Here is a 23,850-nt window from a genome sequence, read left to right as displayed (position 1 = left end):
CATTCGAGGATTAAAGGGGCACCAGGAAGTGAAATGGAGCTGAATCCTGTGTTCCAGGATATTAAGTTGAATTAAAGGATAGTAACCTGGGGGAAGATCCCACTCAGCTAAATTTAGGTCCAGGCTTGGTAGCACATGGCTTTAATCCCAGGAGACAGAGGCAAGCAGATGTCTTGAGTTCAAGGCCAGCCTGGGATTTATCAAGTTCCAAGCAAAAATCCAGGTGTGCAGTACATGCCTTTAATCCCAGCATTTAGAAGACACATCCACAGAGATCTCTTAGTTCAAGGTCAATCTGCAGAGCAAGTTCAGGACAGGGAAGCTAGACAGTGTGAAGGAGTTGGAAAACAGAAAGCTGTTTATAATGTAATAGAACAAGAGGGCCATGTTACAGTCCCAGAAAGCAGCAGAACTTGGGCAGTTTCGGTCATGTGTCTCTGGCTTTATAGTCAAGAGGAGAAGGAGACTACTGGGCCAATTAATACTGGTTAGCTGGAGCTAAGAAATTAATGGTGATTAAAGAAGAGACTAGCGCCGGCCATGGTGGTGCATGCCTTTAATCCCAGCACTTGGGAGGCAGAGGCAGGTGAATTTCTGAGTTCAAGGCCAGCCTGGTCTACAGAGTGAGTTCCAGGACAGCCAAGGCTACACAGAGAAACCCTGTTTCAAAAAAAAAAAAAAAAAAAAAAAAAAAAAAAGAGACTAGCAACATCACTGTGGTGAAATCTTCTGGGAAGTGTTTTCTGAGAGCACAAAGAAGCTGTGTTTCAGAGATATCCAAGGTTGTACCTCATGCTGCAGCTGGACTTGGTAATGTGTAAGAGTCACCCAGGTGGTACTGGTTTTGAAGGCATGAAGGGGTCATGAAGAGCAGCTGAGGCTTGGCACTATAAGAGACCATGGAAGGCCATTGGTGAAAGTGTGGCTTCAGTTGCAGCTGACAGCCCAGGACTGAATGGGTCATGCAAAGAAGTTGAGACTTAAGCCGGGCGTGGTGGCGCACGCCTTTAGTCCCAACACTCGGGAGGCAGAGGCAGGTGGATCTCTGAGTTCGAGGCCAGCCTGGTCTACAGAGTGAGTTCCAGGACAGCCAGGGCTACACAGAGAAACCTTGTCTCGAAAAACCAAAAAAAAAAAAAAAAAGTTGAGACTTGGCACCATGAAGAGAACTTATGAGAGGCTACTGGTGAAGCCTAGTTGCAGCAGAAGATACCAGCATATTGGAGATGCCAGTACCATGTGATGATCACCAAAAACAGCAGCAGCAGTGGAGTAGAGTCAACCAGAGCCTAGAGCACTACAGAGGGCAGAGTTGGAGAAGTGCTCCCAGCCCTTTGGAGGAGCCCAGAAGTTCATGTGTGAATCCAGACATTGGAACAAGAAGCTGTGAAGTTGAAGTTAACTTGAAGACTCCAAGATATTAAAGATGCCAGGGCTTGTGGATATCTGTCAGGGAGAGCCGCTAACAGGGATTGGAACCAGCCCAAGAGAAAGAAGTCTGTTGCAGTCAACAAAGATGAAAAAGGAGTTGGAATATGAAGACCACTTTGACATCAGCCATGAGATGCAGTTTGGAGATTGCCCAGCTGATTTCCTGTCTTGCTTTAGGGATTACAGTTCAGTGACTGGATGAATTTGAGAAGAGACCTTAAATTTTGGACTTTTAACATTGTTGAGTTAAAAGTTGACTATGGGGACTTTGAAAGTTTGATTAAAAGTACAGTTTTATTATACTATGGCCTCTGTAGACCCATGTGTTTGAACAAGCCTAGGGGGGACAGGGAATGGAATGTGATGGTTTGTATATGCTTGGCCCTGGGAGTGGCACTAGTAGGATATGTGGCCTTGTTGGAGTAGCTGTGTCACTGTGGGCGTGGGCTTTCATACCCTAGTCTTAACTGACTGGAAGCTAGTCTTCCACTAGCAGCCTTCAAATAAACATGTAGAACTCTCAGCTTTGCCTGCACCATGCCTGCCTGGATGCTGTCATGTTCCTACCTTGATGATAATGGACTGAACCTCTGAACCTGTAAGCCAGCCCCAATTAAATGTTGTCCTTTATAAGAGTTGCCTTGGTCATGGTGTCTGTTCACAGCAGCAAAGCCCTAGGACACTGCCTAAGCAGAAGGAAGAGAGATCCCATGCTCCTGTATGTCCCCATTCCCTCTCTGACTCCAGCTTCTCACCCTTTGGGAACCTCAAATGATTTTAAGGGGGGCCAGATCAATAGAAACAAGAGTAGGGTAGCTGTCCCTGCCCCTTCCAGGGCCCCCGAAATTCCCTGTAAGAGCCAGTAGCAGGAAACGCACCGTGGAAACTGAGCTGGCTCCCCAGTTTTCAGTGGCCAAGCAGAAAGTGTCCCCTCAGCCTACCGGAGGAGGGAATGGGGAGCTAGAGAAGCCAGCCTTGGGGGAGGCTTGCTAGAGGCTTTGTAGTCAATTCCCCTGTCTATATATCTATCACCTGGCTCTTCCCAGTCTCTACCCTCATGAGGTGCTGTCAGAGTGCACCATGGTCAATGGGAAATTTTTGGTGTCTGGGCTCTGGTATAGCCTGAGCTACTACTGTAAGCCTTATCTCAAACCTGCCTTTCTGTTACTGGGTTAACATGAACCACCAATCCCTTGAAATAAACCAAGAGTCCACTCCCCCATGGGAAATCCTCCACAGCCCACGGGTGTGAGCTTGAGATTTGTAGGAGCCATCTTAGAAAAGTAAAAAGAAACAGTGAAATTCATTTCACTAGTATCTTTCACTTTATCTAAGGTATCCCTATTTCGATGTGGCATCAATATTAAAGATTAGCCACAGAGTTCCGAGGGGAGGGTCAAAGCCTTAAAAGTCTGATGTTCATTTCACGCTCAGAGCCTGTCTCAGCAGTGCTCAGCAGCTCTCTGTGGCCAACCTGACTGTCTTGGGAAGTTGGTGTGGTACAAGTTCAATGCCACGCAGCCCACTCTGTGTCACTCTGTAGGGTATGTAAAACTGGCCGGGGCCACCATGCTGACACCTTGTCCTCTGCCTTGCAGGCCAGGTGAATCGACTACCTTTCTTCACCAATCACTTCTTTGACACGTACCTGCTCATCAGCGAAGACACGCCAGTGGGTGAGTCGGTCCCTGCACCGGTGGGAGTGCGGGCAGTGTGGGCTGGGATACATTCTGCAAGTGGAAAGGATCTGAAGGTTGAGACCATCTTCAGCCTGCGCTGGAATCTCCCTATGGTATTCATCTGTCTTTTGCTTGGATGCCTGTAGGGACAGGACCCTCACTACACCTCATAGCGGCCCATTGACCTATTCAAGGTGAGGGATCTGCTAAACAACATGGTTTCCCACTGCCCCACGTGCTGGTTTCCAGCCGGGATTAGTTTTATTCTGTAGAATGCCCTGCTTCTCTTCTGCTCCAAGTCTTTGTGGAAATTTGAGGATGGCAGCCTGTGTCTCTGTACTTTTTTAGTGACGCCATAACTTTCTGTAATGAGCTTGCTGGGTTTTGCCATTAAATGTAGGTGACTTTGAGTATCCAGTGCATCTCTGATCCAGTTACCTCATCACAGGGATGCTGGGGCTGGCTTCCTGGCATGGCTCTAATAATGGTAGCTCGAGGTCTGTGTTTACATCTCTGAGATCACAGCTCAGCTCCAGGAACCACAATCGAGTGAATGAGCTTGAATTGTGGGCACTCATCTGTAGCCATGCCCAACGAGGGCCAAAGGCTTAGCCTTGTGTGTGTGTTTGTGTGTGTGTGTGTGTGTGTGTTTGTGTGTGTGTGTGTGAGAGATCTATGAGTCCCTTGAGGGTCCTGCTGAGTTGCTTGCTCTCCTTAAGGATGGGTGGGGAAGGTTGTAGTCCTTGGATCCAGCACACATTGTGTTATTTTGAGAGTTTATCTGCGTGGCATGTTCCTCATGCAGTTCTGGAATGGGGCTGTGTCTTAGTTAGGGTCACTATTGTGATGAAACACCATGACCAAAGCGACCTGGGGAGGAAAGGGTTTATTTGGCTTACACTTCTACATCATTGCTCTTCATTTAAGGAAGTCAGGACAAAAAACTCAAGCATACAGGAACCCGGAGGCAGGAGCTGATGCAGAGGCCATGGAGGGGTGCTGCTCACTGGTTTGCTCCCCATGGCTTGCTCAGCCTGCTTTCTTATAGAATCTGGGACCGTCAGCTCAGGGTTGGCACCACCCACAATGAACTGGGCCCTCCCCCATCAAATCACTAATTAAGAAAATGCCCTACATTTTGTGTCAGAGATACCTGGATGCCCACCTCTGTGCCATCTCTGAATCGTCGTGGCCACAGGGGGTTGTCAGGCAGATGGATGAAGAAATCGGGACCCTGGGTGAACAGGGGCTGAGTGAACGTCTGGTGTATCCCCTAGGGTGATGAGAGGGAACAGGACAGAAGTGGGAGGAGCTGTCCCCTCCATTGCCTACCACCTCTGCACCTTTTGAACCTGCTCATGTCACCCCACCCATACTGAGCAGTTCCCTGTGGTAGAAGGTATGCATTGATGCAGCTGACAGCAGACGCAGCGGCAGTGGCATGACTAGCTACTGACTGACTGGTGCTGGCCGGAAGGGACAATGGGCCTCCTAAGGGAGCAGGGCTGGCTATGTTCTGCCTGTCACTCTGGGCCCATGTTCATTTGGCATGCCCAGACACCCGCTGTGCAAGGAAGGTTAAGAGTGGGCAAAACTTGGTCAGCTCCAGTTGTGAGGGGTCTGAGGCTGGAGGCCCAGCAGGAGCCGTCCAACAGGCCCACTTCCTGTTACCTTTGGCTGCAGCCCTGGCTTGTTCTCTGAAAAGGCCAGTGTCGATCATCTCCAGTGTCGATCATCTCCTGGGAGCCACTCCCGAGCACTGAAGCCCCTCCAAGGGTCCACTTGGCTGCCACAGCAGAGATGGCTGTCTAGTGCTATGGGATTAATCTTGGCTCTATCCAAGGAGCTGAGGGACACCTCTGCCTCTTTCTCTTGGGAAGAAGCCCAGCAGCTTTCTGGCTTTCCCCCTTTCTTTTGCATCATAACGATCCGGACACAGCAGGGCTCTAAACCTAGAGGCCAGAAGCCAAGCTTTTGTTCCTTACTATGTGACCTTGGACACAGAGCCACAATCCTCTGGTTCTCCATTTCTTATCTTGTCAGTGAGAAAATTTTACAGAAGTGTGCCTAATAGGCTTCGGTCTGGGCGGCCTGGCTCTGCTTGTTTCTAGGTTCTCTGATGATGCTGGTCTGGAGTCTCTTGCAGAGATTTGGTACTCATAACACCCTGGGCTGTTCACACTATAGATGTTGACTCCCTCTGGATGTGGCAGGCATGTGTGCAGGGTCCCGGCCTTTGCCTTCTTTGTGGAAGGAGAAACATCCCAGGGACTTGACTTTGAGGACTGACCACTTCTACCTACCTCCTTTCTCAATATGTATGCCAGTCTGAATATTGGTGATGGGGAATTTACTTGAAACACCACAACCCCAACGCTTCCATACTTGAAATATCATTCCTGGAGATAAAACTCTACATAGCCCAGGGATGGTGACTGGGGCTGCCTACCGGCCAGTGGCTTACAACACACTGCTAAAGGCCAGAAGAGGCTGGCTCTGGTGTGTAGGACAATGCCAGAGCCCCAGCCAGTCAGCTCACCCACTGCCAGAGCTTGGGACAGCTGAGCTGGCATTTCCTGGGCTATGCTATGTGACTTTGGCTTGGACCCCTGGTCATGGGGCTTGTGATGCCACAACATTCCTTCATGGGAGAATTTAGGACCAAAATCTCTTTCCTGATATTGATATGTAACCTGCCTCCCTAAAACCTTTGACCACTTGTCTAATTCTATCTGTTGGAGCCTTTAAGAAACAATGATAATGGGATGTATATGATGTAGGTAGAATTTGTTCTTGTAACAGCCACATTTACTGAATCTCAATGCAGTGCCCTGAGTGTTTTTATGTATCAATTCCTTAAAAACAAACCATTAGGGTATCAGAGGAAAGGCTTGGCCAAGGGCTCTTTGCTCCTGTAGTGTCTGGGAAGTCAAGCTCCAAGGTTAGAGACAGACCTGCTACCTGCTGGGTATTTTACCATTTGGTCTCAATTTTCAGTGGCATGTGGTAGGGGACTGGGATGGGAGGGCAGAGCGTGGAGAACACGATATTGCTATCTCTGCCTTTCTGGGCTCCCTCTACTTGGTCATCTTTTCGAAGACCATCTCCTAGCCAGAGAAGGAAGGAGTCAACTGACATCATTGAGTAGATCAGCCTTCCTCTGGCCTGTCCGCACAGCCCCATTTCCCAAGTCAAGGCTCCTCTGTGTATGTGTCCTGCTGTGGGCATGAAGATCAGTTTCAGGTCGCAGGGCTGGGCAGAGGGACTGGGGGCAAGGACAGATCGACAGCTCCATATCTGGTCAGGCTGATGAGCATCACACATACCTGGGCTGCCTGTGGGCCATGAACAGACATCAGGCACCTGTAGCATGAGATGGTTGCTCAGTCCAGCTGGCCTGAAAAGTCCGCCAATGTGAATGGAGCTAAGATTAACTATGAGCTGGGTCTGACAGCACAGGCTTGTCACCTCAGTAGTTGGGAATCTGAGGCAGGAGGATTATGAATTCAAGGCCAGCTTGGGCTATATATCAGGACCCTTGCTCAAAGAGCAAAATAAATTAAGAGCACCAATGCAATGCCCTCTATGTGGCTGAATTTGTGGTTAATTCTTTGTCCTTGCGATCCTTTCCCCTCCTTGTGGGATGCTCTCCTTCATCTTACCTGGTTCCTATGCATCATCAGCTCCACCCTTCCATATTGGACGGTTGGGGACTCAGCTCTTGTGTTACTTTTCAAATCTGTTTTCCCATGGTTTATTGTCCAGCCTTGGCCCCCTTCCTGGGTCCCCCCAGGTGGAGTGGCAGGCTTTCTCCTGTGTCTGGTTACCCTCTCTGTGGTTGTTGTTCACTTGGATTATGGATGTTTCCAGGTAGACAGGGCTAACTCCATGTCCTTGGTCCCTAGCCCCGTGCTTCACATACACCGGGGATGCCTGGCGTCTTTGAGCCAGTGGAAGAATCTTTCAAGGCTGAGGACTGGCTCTCTCACAGAGCCTCAGGCCATAGCTCCCCTGACAGTGAGTGTCAGGAGGGCAGTGTTGGTGGCGGTGGAGGTGCTGGTTCAGAGAGTGGGCCCAGGAGAGCTTTCTCCCAGATGGCACAGACGCTAAACGTGCCTGTGCGTTTGAATGGCCTGGCCCATGCCATGCAAGGATGGCGATTTTATCATTCCAGATGCCTGATGGAGTTTCATGTAGCATATTTGCAAAAAAAAACCAAAAAACCTCTGGGACATAGAACATGGCTGCCCAGGGAGGGACCCAGCTAGGCTTGGAAATATCCAACCTACCCAGCTCCTGGTAGTGTTAGGAGGGAGTGAAGGCATATGTATTGGCTTCGGACCTCAGGTCCTGGAGTTGGTGATGTCTCCATCCTATAAATGCCCTCAGCCCAAAGCTAGCTGTCACAGCCCACTTCCCCTCTCCCCACAGACACCTGCTCTTCAGCCATATCCAAGTGCCCAGAGTCCAGAACGGCAAGTCTGCCCCATCTCTGAGCTTTGATAGAGTCTGGCCCCTTGGCTCAGGTGTGGGCTCCTTTCCTTGCCTGACAAGTTCGCCGCTTAAAGTCCAGGTCAGCAGTCCTCGAGGGCTCCAGCCTGCCCTCCCTTGTTCTTGTAAACTTTGTTATTAACTCTGCTCAGCACCTGGAGACTTGTGCCCCAGCCCTTTGTGTGGAACTCCTCACGGGTCTATTAATTTTTTTACATATTAAGTTTATGAATACCGGGCATTGGGATTAATGATCATTTTAGCGTTTTGGTGGGGTGTGAGAGCGTGGTGTGGTGACATTAGCTGTGGCTTATTGACTTCTGGCCTCCTGCAGGCTCTTGTTAAGCACTTTAGATGCGTGGCCCCCGGGGGGATCCACCATGAGCCCCCTCGACGGATGGGTTGTTATCTCTGCTTTGCAGCTGCACAACATGAGCCTTTCCACAAGTGTGGGGGCCCAGCACGGAGTGGGCAGGGGGATGCCTGTGAGTGGTAGAATGGATGAGCAAGTGAATGAATGGCCATTGAGCATCTGGCCAGTCCCCTTTGCTTGGCTCCTCATCCCTCCATTTGTCACCAGGGTGGCTTCACAGGGAGCTGACTCCCCCAGGCAGACCCTCAGCACCCCCAAAGTGTCTTGAGTCACCGAGAAGGTGATAATGCCCACGCTAATCACCTGCACGAGAAAATTAGTCTTGTCAGGAGTCATTAAGGTGGGAGCTCGGGAGGCATTAGGATGGAGCGGGCCCAGGCGGCGCCTGGCACTGCTGCCAGTTGGCACTGATTAATTTTTCTGCAAACTCCATCAATGCCCAGCTGTTTTGTCTGGACCTGGGGAAAGCAATTTCCAGGTGGGCAGACCCTGCTGCATCGCTCTTCCACACGGAGGAGCTCAGGCCTGCTTGCCACTCTTGACATCTCCCAGGGAGCGGTGGGAGAGGAGAGGGGGATGATGGGACGGCAGGAGGGAGTGGAGGGGCCAGACTGTGAGCTGGGCTGTGGGACAGTGGAGAATAAGGCTGAGCCGTGATAGGATATTCCAAGACAGGAATGGGCCAGGCTCAACCCCAGTAGTGGGAAGGGGCTTTCCCTCCTTATTGGGCCTCCTCCCTGAGGCTCTCTAAAGAGGCAGACAAGCATCTCTCAGGAGAGGGAGGGCAGTCACAGGGAGACTGTTATTTCTTTTTCCAGCCCCAGGCAGTTTCTGAGAACTGACTCAAGCCTTAGAGGGGCTGTGGATTCTCTCAGTGAGGGCTGCTGAGCAAGCTGCAGGGCTGCAGGGTTAGAAGGCAAGGGTGTGAGGGGCTGCTAGGGGTCCTGACCATTTGAGGGGCATTTGACTATTAGTACAGAGGCAGTGACTCTGTAGGTAACAACAGTCAAGAGACTAGGGTAGGCAGGGTGGAGGGAGGTTAGCGTTCTTGCTGACACAAGATTAAAGGTCACCTATGTCGGGGAGTAAGAGCCTAGATTCCTCATGTTCACCCCCCATCCCGCCTGAGGGATCCTCAGAGGGCCCCATGATGAACCCAGGTGCCTCTTGAAGGACAGTTCTGTAATCATTGCTTCAGTCAATGCCGTCCCAATTTACAGATGGAAAAACTGGGGCCTGGATGCTGTTGTCTCTGAGGAGCTTTGTGGGCCTCATCCAGGAAGCTGCCATGACTGTCTATGCCACTGGAAGGCACCAAGTCTTTCAAGAAAGACAGCCACCACAGGACTTGGTCTGGGCAGATGCTGGGCAATCTGTCTATCCAGGCATACCCGTCATAGTCAATTATCTCGCCATTCATGGCCCAGGCAGCCCCATGTTATTGGCCAAGCCCAAGACATCTCTACAGGGGCACAGAGCCAAAAGAGCAGCAGAGACTGGGGACAGCACTATAGAAAGACAGGAAACTTTTATTTTACTTTTATTTTTATGCTTTGTTTACTTATTTAGGACTTTGATTGACATAAGAAACTGGCTGCCCTTGAGCTCACAGCTTCTTTGATTTCCAAAATTCTGGGCTTACAGATTTCAGCCACCATGTCTGGCTTCAGAGGACCACTTTATAGAATACTAGTGTGTAGTCTTGGGATACCCTGAGATTATGTTATTATTATCAGGAGACCATTATCCCAGGGATGGGAACACCAGCTTAGGTTAATAGCTCTAAATTGATTGATTGATTGATTGCTGGTCTGGAACTCACTATGTGTGCCAGTCTGGCCTTGAACTCACAGAGCTCTGCCTGTCTCTGACTCCTCACTGGTGGGATTAGAGGCATGCACCACTAAGCCTGGCTGCTTCTGTTCTTAGCTTTTTATTTTGTCATTATATTAAGCATGAAGAAAACTGCTGAAGTCCAGAGAGCTCCTGTCATCTCGTTTCTCTTACCATCAACATCTTGCACAAATATGATACAATTATGGAAACCAGGAACATAACATCGCTAAGATGCTGTTAAGATAGAGTGTTTACATTCCACCAGCTTGCCCAGTAAAAGAACATTCCCTCTATTTCCTGCAGGCGAGATGATTTATCTTAAATTTGTATTTTAGCTGTGGTTAATATTTGGGTAAATTGAATCTTACCCTGGAGCCTTGGATATCTGTACACATACACACACACACACACACTATGCATTCAACAAGACTTTTCCTTGGGTATTCTATTTGTTGGGTGCTGTTCAAAGCCCTTAGCGTTTCCAACAGGCAGACATGCATCCCAGTCTCAAAGGGGTGAGCTAGGCTAGCCAGGGGAATAGACAGGGATGGAGAGCAAATATCTAGTCTACACATGTCAATGATAAAGGAGAATAATGGTATTTGATGCAGGCTAGGGGTGGGCAGTGGTGCTACCAACCTGTACTGTGTGTGTTTATTCTTACCCAGGCCTCAGGGGCCATGGAGAACTCCCAGCAGATGTGCCCCACTGTCACCTACGAGGTTCATGCTCAAGAACAGCACAATGGAGTTATAAAAAAAAAAAAAAGAAAGGAAAAAGAAAATCACATAAATAGTTCTTAAAATGTTTTTAGTATGTTTGCAATTTCATATTGGGCTGTACTCATAGCTCTCCATGGACCACAGATTGATAGGGCCCACCTTTTTTATTTTTTTATTTTTTTGGTTTTTAAAGACAGAGTTTCTCTGTATAGCCCTGGCTGTCCTGGAACTCACTCTGTAGACCAGGCTGGCCTCAAACTCAGAAATCTGCCTGCCTCTGCCTCTCAAGTGCTGGGATTAAAGACGTGCGTCACCACTGCCCAGTGGGCCCACCCTTTCTAAAGCATCCTTTAGGGCAGTTTGGAAGCCATTGTCTTGGTCAAACAGTCATGTTTAACCAATGGAGAAAAAGGCCTGAGAGGACGGAGCTTGCCCCAGTTCTGTGGGAGTCACTGGGGGATCCGGGTTGCAGGCTGCCTTGCCAATGCAAAGGGAATGGGCCCCAGGGAATGGCAGTGTTCTGGGCTGAAGAATCAGCTTCTTGGGACTTGCAGTTTGCAGAAAGGGCTTCTGAGCCGTTGATGCATGCACTGCCCTGGGGGCTGAGTACCTGAGCAGAGGCAGTTAGGGGTCACCCACGGGCTCTTGTGGTCAGCAGTAAGAGAGGAAGGGGGTTATGTCCTATCTGTGCAAGGGATCAGACCTTGAAACCTAGGAGCCCCCAGGCCCGAGGGTCTTTTGACTCCTTGGAGGATGCCCCTCTTCCTTCTGGGAGGCATGAGTTCGTGGTAGAACCTGAGGGAATATCCGCCACTCTGATTTGCTTTCCTTTTCCCAAGAACAGCACAGACCTTCTACAGAGGCATGGGACAAGATCATTGGCCTCACAGGGACTTCAGGAGTGCAGCTACTCCTAACGGGCCCTAGGCCAGCACACCATTGCTATGTGGGGAGGGGCTCGGAGGGGGTGGGCAGGTGTGTTGGATGCAGCGGTAATAACGCTAATGATAACAATGATGACCACCTGTCATGTGGGCAGGCTGTGAATGGCACACACTGAACACCTGTGCCAGGCAGTGCTGGGGAAGAGAGCAAGGGACACAGATCACAGATGACTGGGGAAATGGCAGCTATCTCTTATTACACGGGGCTTTGTCTAGAAATATACTGCTCCGTCGGCTTTGTATAGCAAGCCGAGAATGTCGGCCTCATCTGTTTTGCAGATGAAGAGGCAGAGGCTTAGAGAAGTTAACGTAAGCAAGCTTGCATGGCTTCTGCAGGTTGGAGTTGGATTTGACCCCTGGTGTAGCCAGAACCCCCCAGGCCTGTGTACTTAAATGGCAGCTCTTAGATTCTGCATGTGGGCTTAGCTTTATGGATCCCTGGGTTAGAGCATACAAGTCCCTCACCCCATAATAAGTGATTCGCTCACACGGGAGTGATGCTAATGCCCATGAGAAGAGAGGAATTTATTCAGGGACTCAGACTCAGAGATAGTATCTCAGGAGAGGTGTCAGTGATGGCTTGTGGTGAATATTATTTGGGGGTTTCTACCCCACCTCAGATCATTTGGTTTGCAAACAAGAGACACAAAACCTTTATATTTATAACAAGCCTTAAAACACCAGAGCTGATCAGTGGACTTCCCTGCATCCATTTGTCCTTTCTGGATCACACAGAGGATGATAAGCATTGAGGGACCTCCATTTGACAATGGCTTCATTTGTGGCAGCTATTAATTCAGGGCTTTCTACCCCTCCCTAGATCACTTAGTTCCTAAATAAAAGACACAACCCTTTATATTTACAGTAAGTCTTAAAGCACCAGAGCTGGGCAGATTATCTATGTTTTATGCTGTTTTGTCTACTTCCCAGTCAATGATCCCGAGACATCGCTTGCTGTGTTCCACCTGGGCTGCCACCCCTACTCCAACTGGCCAGTCCTCAGGGCCGTGTGCTCACAATCCATCAACCCCATGGTGCCTTCTTCCTTCTTCCTTTCTTTCTTTATCTAAGAATCTGAAAATTTGAAATCTCTATTTGGACTGAAAGGAAGTTCTTGCTGCCCCACGTTGGTTCACCAAAGTGAGGGGTTGCTGGAGCCGGGTCACCTGAAGCCACAGGATGGGGACTGCAGAAGCTGAGCAGACCAGCTGGTCACCAGCAGGGCCAGTCGGGTGCTAGAGAGGAGAACTGGGCTATTATGATTTTTTAAAAAAGGATAGTGACTGTTTAGTTCTTGTGCGGCCTATATGATGTCACCAAGAATGACAGAACCCCATGTTATTGTGTTTTATTTAATAAATGTGGATACCTGCTAGGTGCCCACAGCCCCTCAGATAGTAGCAGGAGTTGGGGGGGAGTCTTTCTTTTTGGCTGCCCAGCAGATTGGTAGGATCCTCTCTGAGCCTGTCACCCAAGAATGAGCCACCTGCCCAGTGGCTGAGTAATTGTGGGGCTACTCCCCCGGGGAGAGCCTTGTACAGACCCTGGATTCTGCCTCTGTCCATGCAGTGATGTGAACTTAGGGACATCTGCTTCCTGGGCCATGAGGCCTGTTGACCCTTGGGAGATAGATGTATGTCCTTGTTGGTGATGCTCCTCAGAGCCAGCCACACGTCTGCATAATGGCCCAGGGGAGAGTAGGTTCGTCAGGCTCCTGGCCGTGGGTCTCTCTTTGGGTCTGAGGGCTGGAGACAAGCCTGACCATTAGGGTGAGAATGAGCTGAGCTTGCAGACGGCCGGGAACACTCGGGCTCCAGGGAGCTGGCGGAGGTATAATTTACAGGAGCTGAAACCCTCCAGCTGGCTGCTGAGGCCAGGCTGGCAGAGGCGACTTTGAACTTGTCATCACTGTTCTCATCCCTGTGGATGAGCCTCCGGGGACATGTGCCTGACAGTCAGCCCTTGACCAGGAACAGGCCAGTGCCCAGGAAAGCTGCCCCCAAAGGTCTTTACCTGATGCCTCTGCTCTATTCTCCTTCTAGGCCTGAGCACTGTATACCGAGCCTCAGAAGTGGAGGCTTGGGGGGTGGGTTCGACTCCCAGCTCTACTTCTTATTAGCTGTGTGACCATGAACAAGGCTCTTACCCTCTCTGAGCCTGGTTTTCCCCATCTGGAAATGGGAAGGATCACACTTGCTTGGACAGGTTCACAGGGGACTTAAGAAGGGGCTTTGGAAACGCAGTTACTATATGGAGTGGGTGCTGTTGTGACTGAGAGATTTGTCTCTGGAGCCCCCTCCCTTCTCCACAGTGCATCTACTGTGGCACCCAGTATTTACTTCTCTCTGACTCAGTTTACTCTCTTAGAAAGTGTGGGTCATGATTCTACCGTGTCTCCTTTTAGATACCCGGAAGGCTTTGGCACATGGGAAGGACCTATATGGAATAATAACCCCTATAAACACTGCCTTTCTTGTTGGTCAGTTCTTGCCCAAATAATGAGTCACAGATGGGGGTAGGAATGATGGCTTGAGGCTTCATGCATGATTCTTCCAAGGGATGTTTTCACGGTCCCTTGAAAGAGGCCAGGGGCTCCTGGCAAGACCAGGGAAACCCTCAAAAGATCTACCTGCCAACTCGTATCTGTCGAAGTGAGAGACAACTTTATGTCTCCCCCAAAGAGACTCATCCCCAGCTCATCCCTCCTCACCTTTGACCCCTGCCTCAGCATCTGCTGTCTCCATAGCTCCCAGCTCCGCAGAGTCCCTCTTCACACAACAGCTGTGTAGGCCCACAGACAGAGGCCCATCCTGGAATCTGCCCTGATGCCCAGTCCATGTGACCCTGGGGACAGATGTCACTCCCCTTCTCCCTCCCAGCCATGTCCAGGTTCTGTGCTAAGCCGTGACCTGCTCATTCTGTCCTCACAACACTCTGAGGAAGAAGTGGCGATGAGCCCACATTATACGTGAGGAAACAGGTTAGAGTGTTTGTCGTCTCTACAAGCCAGTGAGTGGCCTAGCTAGACACAGACCAAACTCACTCTCCCTACCTGGCCGGCTCTCTACAGTCTTCAGTAGAGGTTGGAGTGGGCAGAGAGGATGCCCCAGCCCCCTTGGAGCAAGGCACTCACCCTGCTCCCAGATGAGGTCTCTTCCTCACCCACCTTCATGCCACAGTAGACAGAGGTGACAAAGGTCTCAAGTCTTGGTCCCCTCTGCTCTTGGTAGGTGAGAGACCTGCCTCATGTCACAGTCTTGCCTGGGACTCCTTCCCTGGGCTATTGAGCAGCTAGACCGTGTGCAGGGGATGGAAGCCATCTCCTTTGACAAGTGAGTCTGCTCTTGGATGGGTAATTCAAGATGCATGTGTGGGGCTGTTGAATGAGATTAGGGGTGGGTGTTCAGCATCAGGTCTACTCTGCTATGTCTCTGTGAGATCTTGGGAGAAACTGTGTTGTGGATAACTCAGGCTTGACAGACAGGGAACATTTGTCTCCCATGGTCTCTGGATGGCAGAACCAGTGAGGCCTGTGGACCCTGCTTGTATGACCCAGGGCTGGCAAGTTGCTGCTAGCCCCCTAAAGCTGGCAGGTACTCCATATGGGCTCTCTCAGGACCAAAGGACGGGGATCAGCCGTACTGGAAATGCCACAGCAAGGGGGGCTTTGGCTCCAGATCATATTCCATCTGTGATGGGACACGGGAAAGAGTGTAGGTCAAGGAGGGGACACGACTGCCACAGATGACAGGAGGCTGCTTCAATCCCACCACGGGCCCCCTAGGGTCTCTGCACTGTCTCTGGAGTCACGCTGTGAGAAGAAGCTCTACCACCTGTGCCATGTTCCTGTGTCTTCGAGCTGTTCCCTTTCCACACACCTTGTCCTCAGAAGAGGCATCTAGCAAAAGTCTGTGGCAGGCTGGCTGAGTGTGCTCACGAATTTGCACAGACTTCTGAAGTCATTGCTCAAAGCATCAGCCCCACTACGGGCCATGCCTATGCCTGTTGACAGGGATTCTGGGTATTAAAGGCAGACATGCCTGCTTAGCATTTGCTGCTACAGCTCCTGCCTTCAATAAGGTCACAGCTTTCTCTCTTCCCTGCCTATACCCGGACAGTCCCTTAGAATGCAGTGGACTGCGGAGTTCAGGAGCTGTGGCTGGGTGGAGACTGTAGTCAGGTGATCATGGCTGTGCTGGCTTGGCTCCCCTGCCCAACAGTATCCTGAGTCTCTGCATCAGAATCTCTAATCGTCCAGGGAATTCCCCCAACCTGCCAAGGTGACCATATCCTTAGCAATGAGGCCAGGCTGTCCACCTAAGAAATCAGAAATCAGAAATATATCTGCAGGCTGACAGTCTCACTCCTGAAGGAGGGCTCAAGTCTGAAGTATTCGTTTCTTTCCTGCTGCATGCCCTTGCAATGGCTGCCTCAGTTTCCCTATCTTATAATCTAAGCATAGCAGGCCTCTGTCACTGCATGCCTTGCCTGTTCCCAGTAGGTCTGACACTAGAGGAGGCTTAAGACCCCCCCCTCCCACTTGCTACCTATAGAAATTTTCAGTCCTGACCTATGACCCCTAGTTTTATTTTACTTAGAAGCTCGGGGCTGAGGTGGAGGGGTAGTCAGAGATCCCGTGTTCTTAGCACATTCTTAGCTAATGCTGCTGCTGGCTGTGTGGAGGGGGTACAGACCCCACTTGGGATTGCTGTGTTAGCCCCACTGTACCCCTGAGTAGCAGAGTGCTGCCTTATCCAGCCTGGGTGATTCAGCTCTGGACAATAGCTAGCCTTAGAGCAGTGGTTCTCAACCTGTGGGTTGCGACCCCCTTCGGAGGTTCAAACAACTGTTTCCCAGGGATTACCGGAGACCATCGGAACACGCAGCTATTTACATTACAATTCGTAACAGTAGTAAAATTGCAATTATGAAGTGGCTGGGGATCACCACACCATGAGGAACTGCATTCAAGGGTTGCAGCATCAAGAAGGTTGAGAGCCACTGCCTTGGAGCGTGGTGTGGGATCCCAGGGGCCTCTCTGCCTGTCTTGCAGGCTTGCAGGCCTCCTGATTGGGAAACAGGTTATGCTCGCTTTACCTCAGCTGGAGTCCCTCCTAGGTACCAGGCAGGCAAGTCAGGAGGAAGGATGCTGGAGAGATGACTCTACTTACGGCAAGCTCCACCCCCAGCCCCGCCTCCTGTGTTTACAGAGTGGTCACAGGCAGTCCATAATCACTCCTGACAGCCTTCATTAAATGCACAGGGACAATTAATAGTCAATTAAGGCACAGAGAGCTGCTTTCCTTCTCTAAGTGCCTCCCCACTGACACTTGTCACCGAGGGAGTCCCAAGGAATCTGTGGACGTGGGATGTCATGGAGGGGACAGTGGCTTCTGAAGCTGGGGAACCCCATCCTCCTGGCTCCTGGCTGAGCACTCGGTGGTGCATTCAGCCACAGGCTATGGAGGAAGTGCTTGAGCCTGGTCGGTCCCCAAGGGAGCACTCACTTCGCTCTCAGAGCGTCCATCTTCTTGTGCAGCAGGGCTGGTTAGTGTAGTTCACAGAGTGTTATGCTGTTGTGATGAAATACTGAGTGGTATGTGCTGCGTGGCAAGGATGGTTGTCCCCCCACCGGCTCAGCTGGGGATGCCCCTTCCTCCCGTGCAGGACACTGCGACAGACCTGAAGCCATGCAGACAGCAACAACACCAGGTCTTCCCTGGCCTCCTTCAGCCTCTTACTTTTTAATTTGTTTCCATTCATTCATTTAATTATTCATTTTACATCCTAATTGCTGCTCCCCCTCCCCATTGTCCTCAAACATAATCCCTTCCCTTTTCCTCTGAGAGGGTGGGGGCTCCCCTGGATAGCACCCCTCCCACATTTGTCACATCAAGTCTCTGTGGGGCTAGTAACATCCTCTTCCACTGAGGCCAGACAAGGCAGCCCAGTTAAGGGAACAGATTCCACAGACAGGCAATAGCTTTAGGGACAGCCCCTGCTCCAGTTGTAAGGGGATCCACATGAAAACCAAGCTACACATCTACTACATATGTGCCGTGGGCCTCCATCCAGCCTTGATATGCTCTTTGGTTGGTAGTTCAGTCTCTGTGAGCCCCCAAGAGTCCAGGTTAGTTGACTCTGTTGGTCTTCCTGTGGAGTTCCTATCCCCTTCAGGGCCCACAATCTTCTCCCCAACTCTTCTATAAGATGCCCCAAGCTCTGTCCAATGTTAGGCTGTGGGTCTCACACAGCCTCTTACAGTCTCTGGAAGAGGAGATGGAAGGCGAGGTGTGTGTGTGTGTGTGTGTGTGTGTATTCGTTCTTCTAGATGAGGCCTCTGACCTCAGGAAAGCAAGGATCCCAGGGTGGACAGCCTCTTTGGAGAATGAGGATGCCCACCCCTGACTCCACGGAAGATGCAAACAGCTCTGTTGGAGGCCGTGCTCTTCCTTAGCTCGGTGCATGTGTGTGGTGAGCTGGAGAACTCAGGCAGCAGAATGGCATTGCCTGCCGTTCAGCCCCCAAATGCCAATATCTGGGTCTGTTTGGGAAATAGCATGTTCTGAAATTAGACCAGGAGCTATATAGAAAAGACAGCCTGCCTGCCTATGACCCCCAACAGGGGCTGATCCCTGCCTCAGCCTGGTGCCCTCATTCAGGGTGCTGACATATGGATGGTGACACATGACATCCAACACGTGCCCAGCACAGATCCGGGCACACCATCAAGGCTTCAGTTCTCAGCTCCTCCGCTCTCCACCCACTTCCTGGCAGAAAACGACACTTTTTTCCTCTCCTGAAATCATAGTCTGCCTTGTTCCATGCTCATTAAAGGATGCTAGGGAGTGGATGCATGCCCACCCCCTGCTGCCCTGCCCTCTCACCCAGGCAGGCTCTCTTCTCGGCATCTGTGTGTGTGGCTGAGAGTGTGGAGAGTGTGGAAGGTTGGAGGAGATAGCTGCTCTCACCTCCCTCCCCCATGCCTCTGTCCTCTGCCATAGATTTAGATACTGTGACCAAATGGCAGGAAGGGTGACGCGTCAGGGTAGCTGCACGTGAGGACCCTCAAGGCCAAGTGCGCCTTAATGTCAGCCGCCATGTTTTGCCTGACCTGGGCCTGTTGACTCCCCATTCTCTGTCTCTTCAGTCAAAGCTGTGATCTGTCAGCCACAGACTAGTAACCCATCAAGTGGGTGTTTATGTTCCTGTGAGCAGGTGAGGAGCAATAGTCCCACTGCTGACATAGACCTGCTAACTGTGGAAGCAACACTGAAATCAGGGCAGCCTAACTGTGTAGACAGCAGGGACCTGGAAGGACAGATGGCCATATTTGCACTATAGCTGTTTTATTATCTGGGCGCTCAGGCTCTGGAGACCCCCAGGTGCCTGCGATGAGTACTAGTCCATGGAAGTGTATTTCTGTCTCAGTCCTGCTGTGCCAGGGCCTTCTAAGTCTCCCCTGGGTGGTACCGAGTGACCTGAAAGCTTAGGGGTGGAGAGAGCAGAGTTTGGTAGTGCGGGGCAATGAGTATCTATCTCTCTTAGGCAAGTGACTCACGGTTGGCCTGGCTGTGAGTACTCACATGTCCCTTGCTGGTGGCAGCTTGCTCCTCTTGGTAGTTAAAATAGGGATGATAGCAAAAGATGTCCTTTAATATCCTCTTATATTCTAGCACTCCTGAACTCAAATCCCCTTTCTTCCAGTCTTTCTGTGTCCTGTGGAGTTACAGGCGCTGTCATTATGGAGGTTTCTGTATTAGTTAGTGTCTTAGTCAGGGTTTCTATTCCTGCACAAACACCATGACCAAGAAGCAAGTTGGGGAGGAAAGGGTTTATTCAGCTTATACTTCCACATTGCTGTTCATCACCAAAGGAAGTCAGGACTGGAACTCACACAGGGCAGGAACCTGGAGGCAGGAGCTGATGCAGAGACTATGGAGGGTGCTGCTTACTGGCTTGCTTCCCCTGCCTTGCTCAGCCTGCTTTCTTATAGAACCCAAGACTACCAGCCCAGGGATGGCACCAACCCACAATGGGCCCTTCCACCCCTTGATCACTAATTGAGAAAATGCCTTACAGCTGGATCTCATGGAGGCATTTCCTTAAGGGAAGCTCCTTTCTCTGTGATCACTCCAGCTATGTCAAGTTGACACACAGAACCAGCCGGAACAGTTAGTTTTCTTGTTTCAGTAAAATGTCTGACCAAAGCAACTTAAGGAAGGAAGAATTTATTCTGGTCCAGAGTTTGCAGACATATAACCCATCACGGCAGGAAGAACGGATGGCAGGAACCCAAGGCAGCTGGTCACATTGTGCCCACAGTCAGGCAGAGGGTGGGGGGAAGGAATGGGCAGTGCTCAGCTAAATTATCCTTTCTACTTAGTGAGGATCCCAGCCCACTGGATGATGCCAGCCACACTCAGGGTGAGTGCTACCACTTTAATTAACCCATGTAGTCACTCCTGGAGGTTTATCTCCTAGGTGATTTAACATCATATTAAGTTGACATCAGTACTAACCATCTCTGTTACATAGACATCAAGCCTTTTGGTCCCCCCGTTTCACCAAACCTTTATGACCCTTGTGCTAATGGCTGCCAAAGTTGGCCTCTGTGTTACTGTCATGAGATACTTTGAGCACATGGGGACAGTGTGACCATGCACTGTGCCAATCAGCTCTCCCTATGGCAAGAATGTCTCGGCTAATCACATTGTGTGAAAACAGGTTTATTTTAAGGCATTTATTTATTTACTCGTTTTTATGTGTATGGGCGTTTTGCCTGCCCCCATGGCTGTGTATCCTGTGCATGTAGTATCCTTGGAAGCCAGAAGAGGGCATCATATACACTGGAACTTAAGTTACTGGATATCGCAAGCTTGCTTGAGGTGCTGAGAATCAAGGCCAGGCCCTCTGGAAGAGCAGTCAGTGCTCTTAACCACTGAGACAACTCTGCAGCCTCCCAAAGCAGGCTTATTTGGAACTCATAACAGCTTGGGCAGTTCTACGCCACAGTCAGTTGCCCCTGTGGTCCGTGGTGAGGCAGCATGTCACTGTTTCATGGCCAGAGAATGGTAGAGAAGAGGAAAGGGCTTGGGGTTCTGTAATCCCCATGAGGGCAAGTCCCTGTAATGATTTCTCACAGTTTCCACAGTTCCTAATATCTTTGCATGCTGGTGACCATGCCTCCAACATGTGTACCTTTGGGGAGAGTCTCTGATCTAAACTACAGCAAGTAGCTGCTGCTGGCCACATGTGATCATTTAGAAGCAAAAGCCCAGAAAATTCTCTTTCTTGTTTCCACTGGCCATCTTTCAAGTTCTCACTTGGGTCCTGCGGCGACTGTGTCAGACAGTGGACACACGGTGTTTCCATTACCACAGACACTTGGGCATGGAGCGTCTGGTTCTGAAATAAGAGCCTGAAACTTGGCAGTATGCCAGAGTCACCCATCTGGGGGACAGTTGACCCTTGCAGGAACACTCAAGTTCTGGCTACTGTTCTCTGGGCCTGGCTGTCCTCCCTCTGGGCCTGAGTGTGCTCCCTCTAGTCCTGACTGTGTTCCCTCTGGCTCTATAAGGAAAATTTTGTACTAGTGGTGTGAGAAGAGGCAACGGAACCTGGATATGACCAAGAGGCCAAGTGGGTGATGAAGACAGAGGGCCTGGAGCCAGCGACCCCCAACCAGTGGTTCAGGGCAGCTGTGGGCGAGGTGCTCGCCCGAGGCAGTCTTGATGGTTGTGATATGTTTTTTATACAGCTGTTTACCTGATGTTCTGTCCGGGAGTGAAATAACTCTCCCCACGGCCACTATGAATTCTCTGCTGCCCCGGGAAAGGCAGCCTCTGTGATGGGAACATTGTCTGCAATCCTGTCAGGTAGCCACCTTGAGTGACAGGCGGAGGAAGCAAGCCGCTGAAAGCCATTACCCTCGCACTTCAGTGCGGTTGGAAAAATAGTCATAAATTAGTGCCGGGTGCTGAACGAGGGGAGAGGAAAAAACACAAAAAGAAAAAAAAAACCTGCCTCCTTGAAAGTCATCATTTTTCTCCTGAGGGTGGAGGAGCGGAGCTCACAGGAGATGGATGCAGCACCTAGCCTTGCTGGTCAGCCAGTTTGGCCATATTGGCAAATGGACGCAAAGCCAGAGAGATGGTCTGGGAAGACTGGAAGATGAAGCATCCACCTTTATGGGCACACATGCACATATGCGGGTCCCCATCCACACGTGTGCTGGTGTGCTTTGTAAGATGGTGTCCTGCTTCTAAGTGAACTTCCATCTCCTGTGTTGTAGTGAATCCCCTGTGTTGTAGTGAATCAAACCAGGTGACCTTACCTTTATCTAAGGCTGTATTGAGATTCTATTCTATAAGGTGTTCTCGGAGACCCATGTGAAGCACCTGACCCTCAGAAGGCTGCACATGGGCTCTCCTGTATGTATGTGTGTGTGTGTGTAAACACGCGCGCGTGCACGCATGCACATGTATGTGAGTGTGCATACCTCATGGTTGCCGACCACTATGGAGGCTGCTAGCTTTGATGAGGCTGAAATCGAAGGGAGGAAAAGGCATCTTTATGGGATGATCCTTCCTTATGGGCCTCAGGCTCCGGATTCTCAAAGGAGCCATGAATAGGGGCCAGGCACAAGGCAGACAGGGTAGGTCCAAGCTCCTTTGGAGTTCTTAGAGCTAAGGGCAGAGGGTAGGCTAGACCTGGGCTGTGATAAGCACCTGCATGTTAAGCATGCAAACAAAATGATGTGAACTTGAACCACAGCAATCTGTAAGTGGATCCTGTAGTTGTTAGACCTTAGAGAAATCTCTTTAGAACAGATGGCTGGGTTCCATCCCTGGGATTTGGGGAGTTCAGTTTTAGCAGGCATTAGGTAGTAGGTATTTCTATTGTGGTTTGGGTGTTGTTGATGCTATTGGTCTGAAGACCCCACATTCAGAACCACTGGTGGTGCAGCTTAAACTGTATTTCAGTTCCCGTGAGGCTAGGCAGATAGGGCATACAGTGTGGTAGTTAGAGCATGGTTCCTGACTGCAGAGGTTCAAAGACTGTCTCTGTCACTTGTCTGCAGTGTGTCCTTAGGCTAGGGATGTAGCCTCTCTGTGCTTGTCCTTCCTCTTCTGGGAAATGGGAGAGGAGAGCAATCTATGTCCAGGGCCAGAGTAGAAACTTGGCATGCTTAATCAACAAAGCTAAGAAGAGATGGCTTCTGTGTCTGGGCTGCTGTGGTTACCTCCACTTTGCAGGTGAATGAGCTGAGCTTTAGATTTCACCCTGCACATTCAGGTGATACCTCACACCCTGCCCTCAACCCTGAAGACCACCAATTCCTGTTTGCTTGGGTCTTGCTTAGCCCTGTGTCCTGTCTCAGTGGTAAGATCCCTTCCCTTTCTGGTGATGTGTGTGAGTTGGGGCTAGACCTTAGTTCTTCCCTCTCAGCAAAAGAAGTATGGTAGGACAAGTCCTGTAGGTCATCCTGACCCTTACCCTTTACCACTCTTCACTCTCCCAGCTCTGCAGCGAAGCCCGGGCTACTACCTACCCCTGCAGGGCTACCACCTGCCCCTGCAGCTATGCTACTTTGATGACAAGCTTAAGGCTTATCTGGAGTGTTGGGATGGGGGAGAAAAGCTGGGGAGCCAGCTAACCATGCACACACATGGAGATACAGGAGCCTGTGCACAGGGCACATCTATGTGCACATACACTCCTGTGCACACCATGCTCACTCAGTGCATCCGGAACCCTACTGTCTTTCTGTGGCCCTTTGCAAAGGGTGGGTGGGCTTCCTTGTCAGTGAAGATAGCATAGTCACAATGATAAGCTGAAGGGTTCTGGTCCACAAGATGCCCGTTCCCCATGTCTGGATGGTTCTATGGGCAAGGGTCTCTACCTTGGTAATACGCAGTTTGGGTCTGGACTGCATTTCCTTCAGGGATCCTGAGAATCCCCTCACATGATCTGAATGAACATGGTCACCATGTGTTGGTGTTCTGCCCCATTCCCGAATCCCCTCTTGGTTCTGCACATCTCACTTCTCAGCTAACTGGGCCACCCAGGCTGGATGTGGGCTGCAGTGTGGCAAGCTAAGAAGGCTAAAGTGGGAACAGGAAGAGGGACCCCTGGGGCAAGGAACTAGTGGAAATAGTAGAGTACAGCAGTTGGACCACTTAAGGCTAAAAACCAGGCTGTAAGGCTCCTGGCCCAGCTGCCAACCAACTCTGACTTCCTCCCCTGCTTGCTCTGCCTGGCCTTGGTGTGAGCCAAGGATATTCTCACTGCAGGGTCTTCACACTTGCTGGTCCTCCTGCCTGGGACTTTCTCCTGGAGACTTTGTAGAGAATTCATCCCCATATTCCTCT

At 50.5% G+C, this 23,850-nt stretch overlaps 1 protein-coding gene across 1 annotated transcript in view; it reads left to right on the top strand.

Annotated features, from left to right (window-relative positions):
- Cdh23 (cadherin related 23) overlaps positions 1-23,850 on the top strand; it is a 383,664-nt gene that overhangs the window by 34,690 nt on the left and 325,124 nt on the right. Inside the window, exon 3 of the mRNA XM_029482781.2 lies at positions 3,030-3,107. Within this exon, the coding sequence (XP_029338641.1) occupies positions 3,030-3,107 (78 nt within the window). The remainder of the gene's footprint in view (positions 1-3,029; positions 3,108-23,850) is intronic.

The sequence above is a fragment of the Mus caroli genome, unplaced genomic scaffold (genome assembly GCF_978045245.1).
Source record: "Mus caroli unplaced genomic scaffold, Mus_caroli_1 scaffold_9, whole genome shotgun sequence".
Lineage (NCBI taxonomy): Eukaryota > Metazoa > Chordata > Mammalia > Rodentia > Muridae > Mus > Mus caroli.
This window is presented reverse-complemented; position numbering and strand designations above follow the sequence as displayed.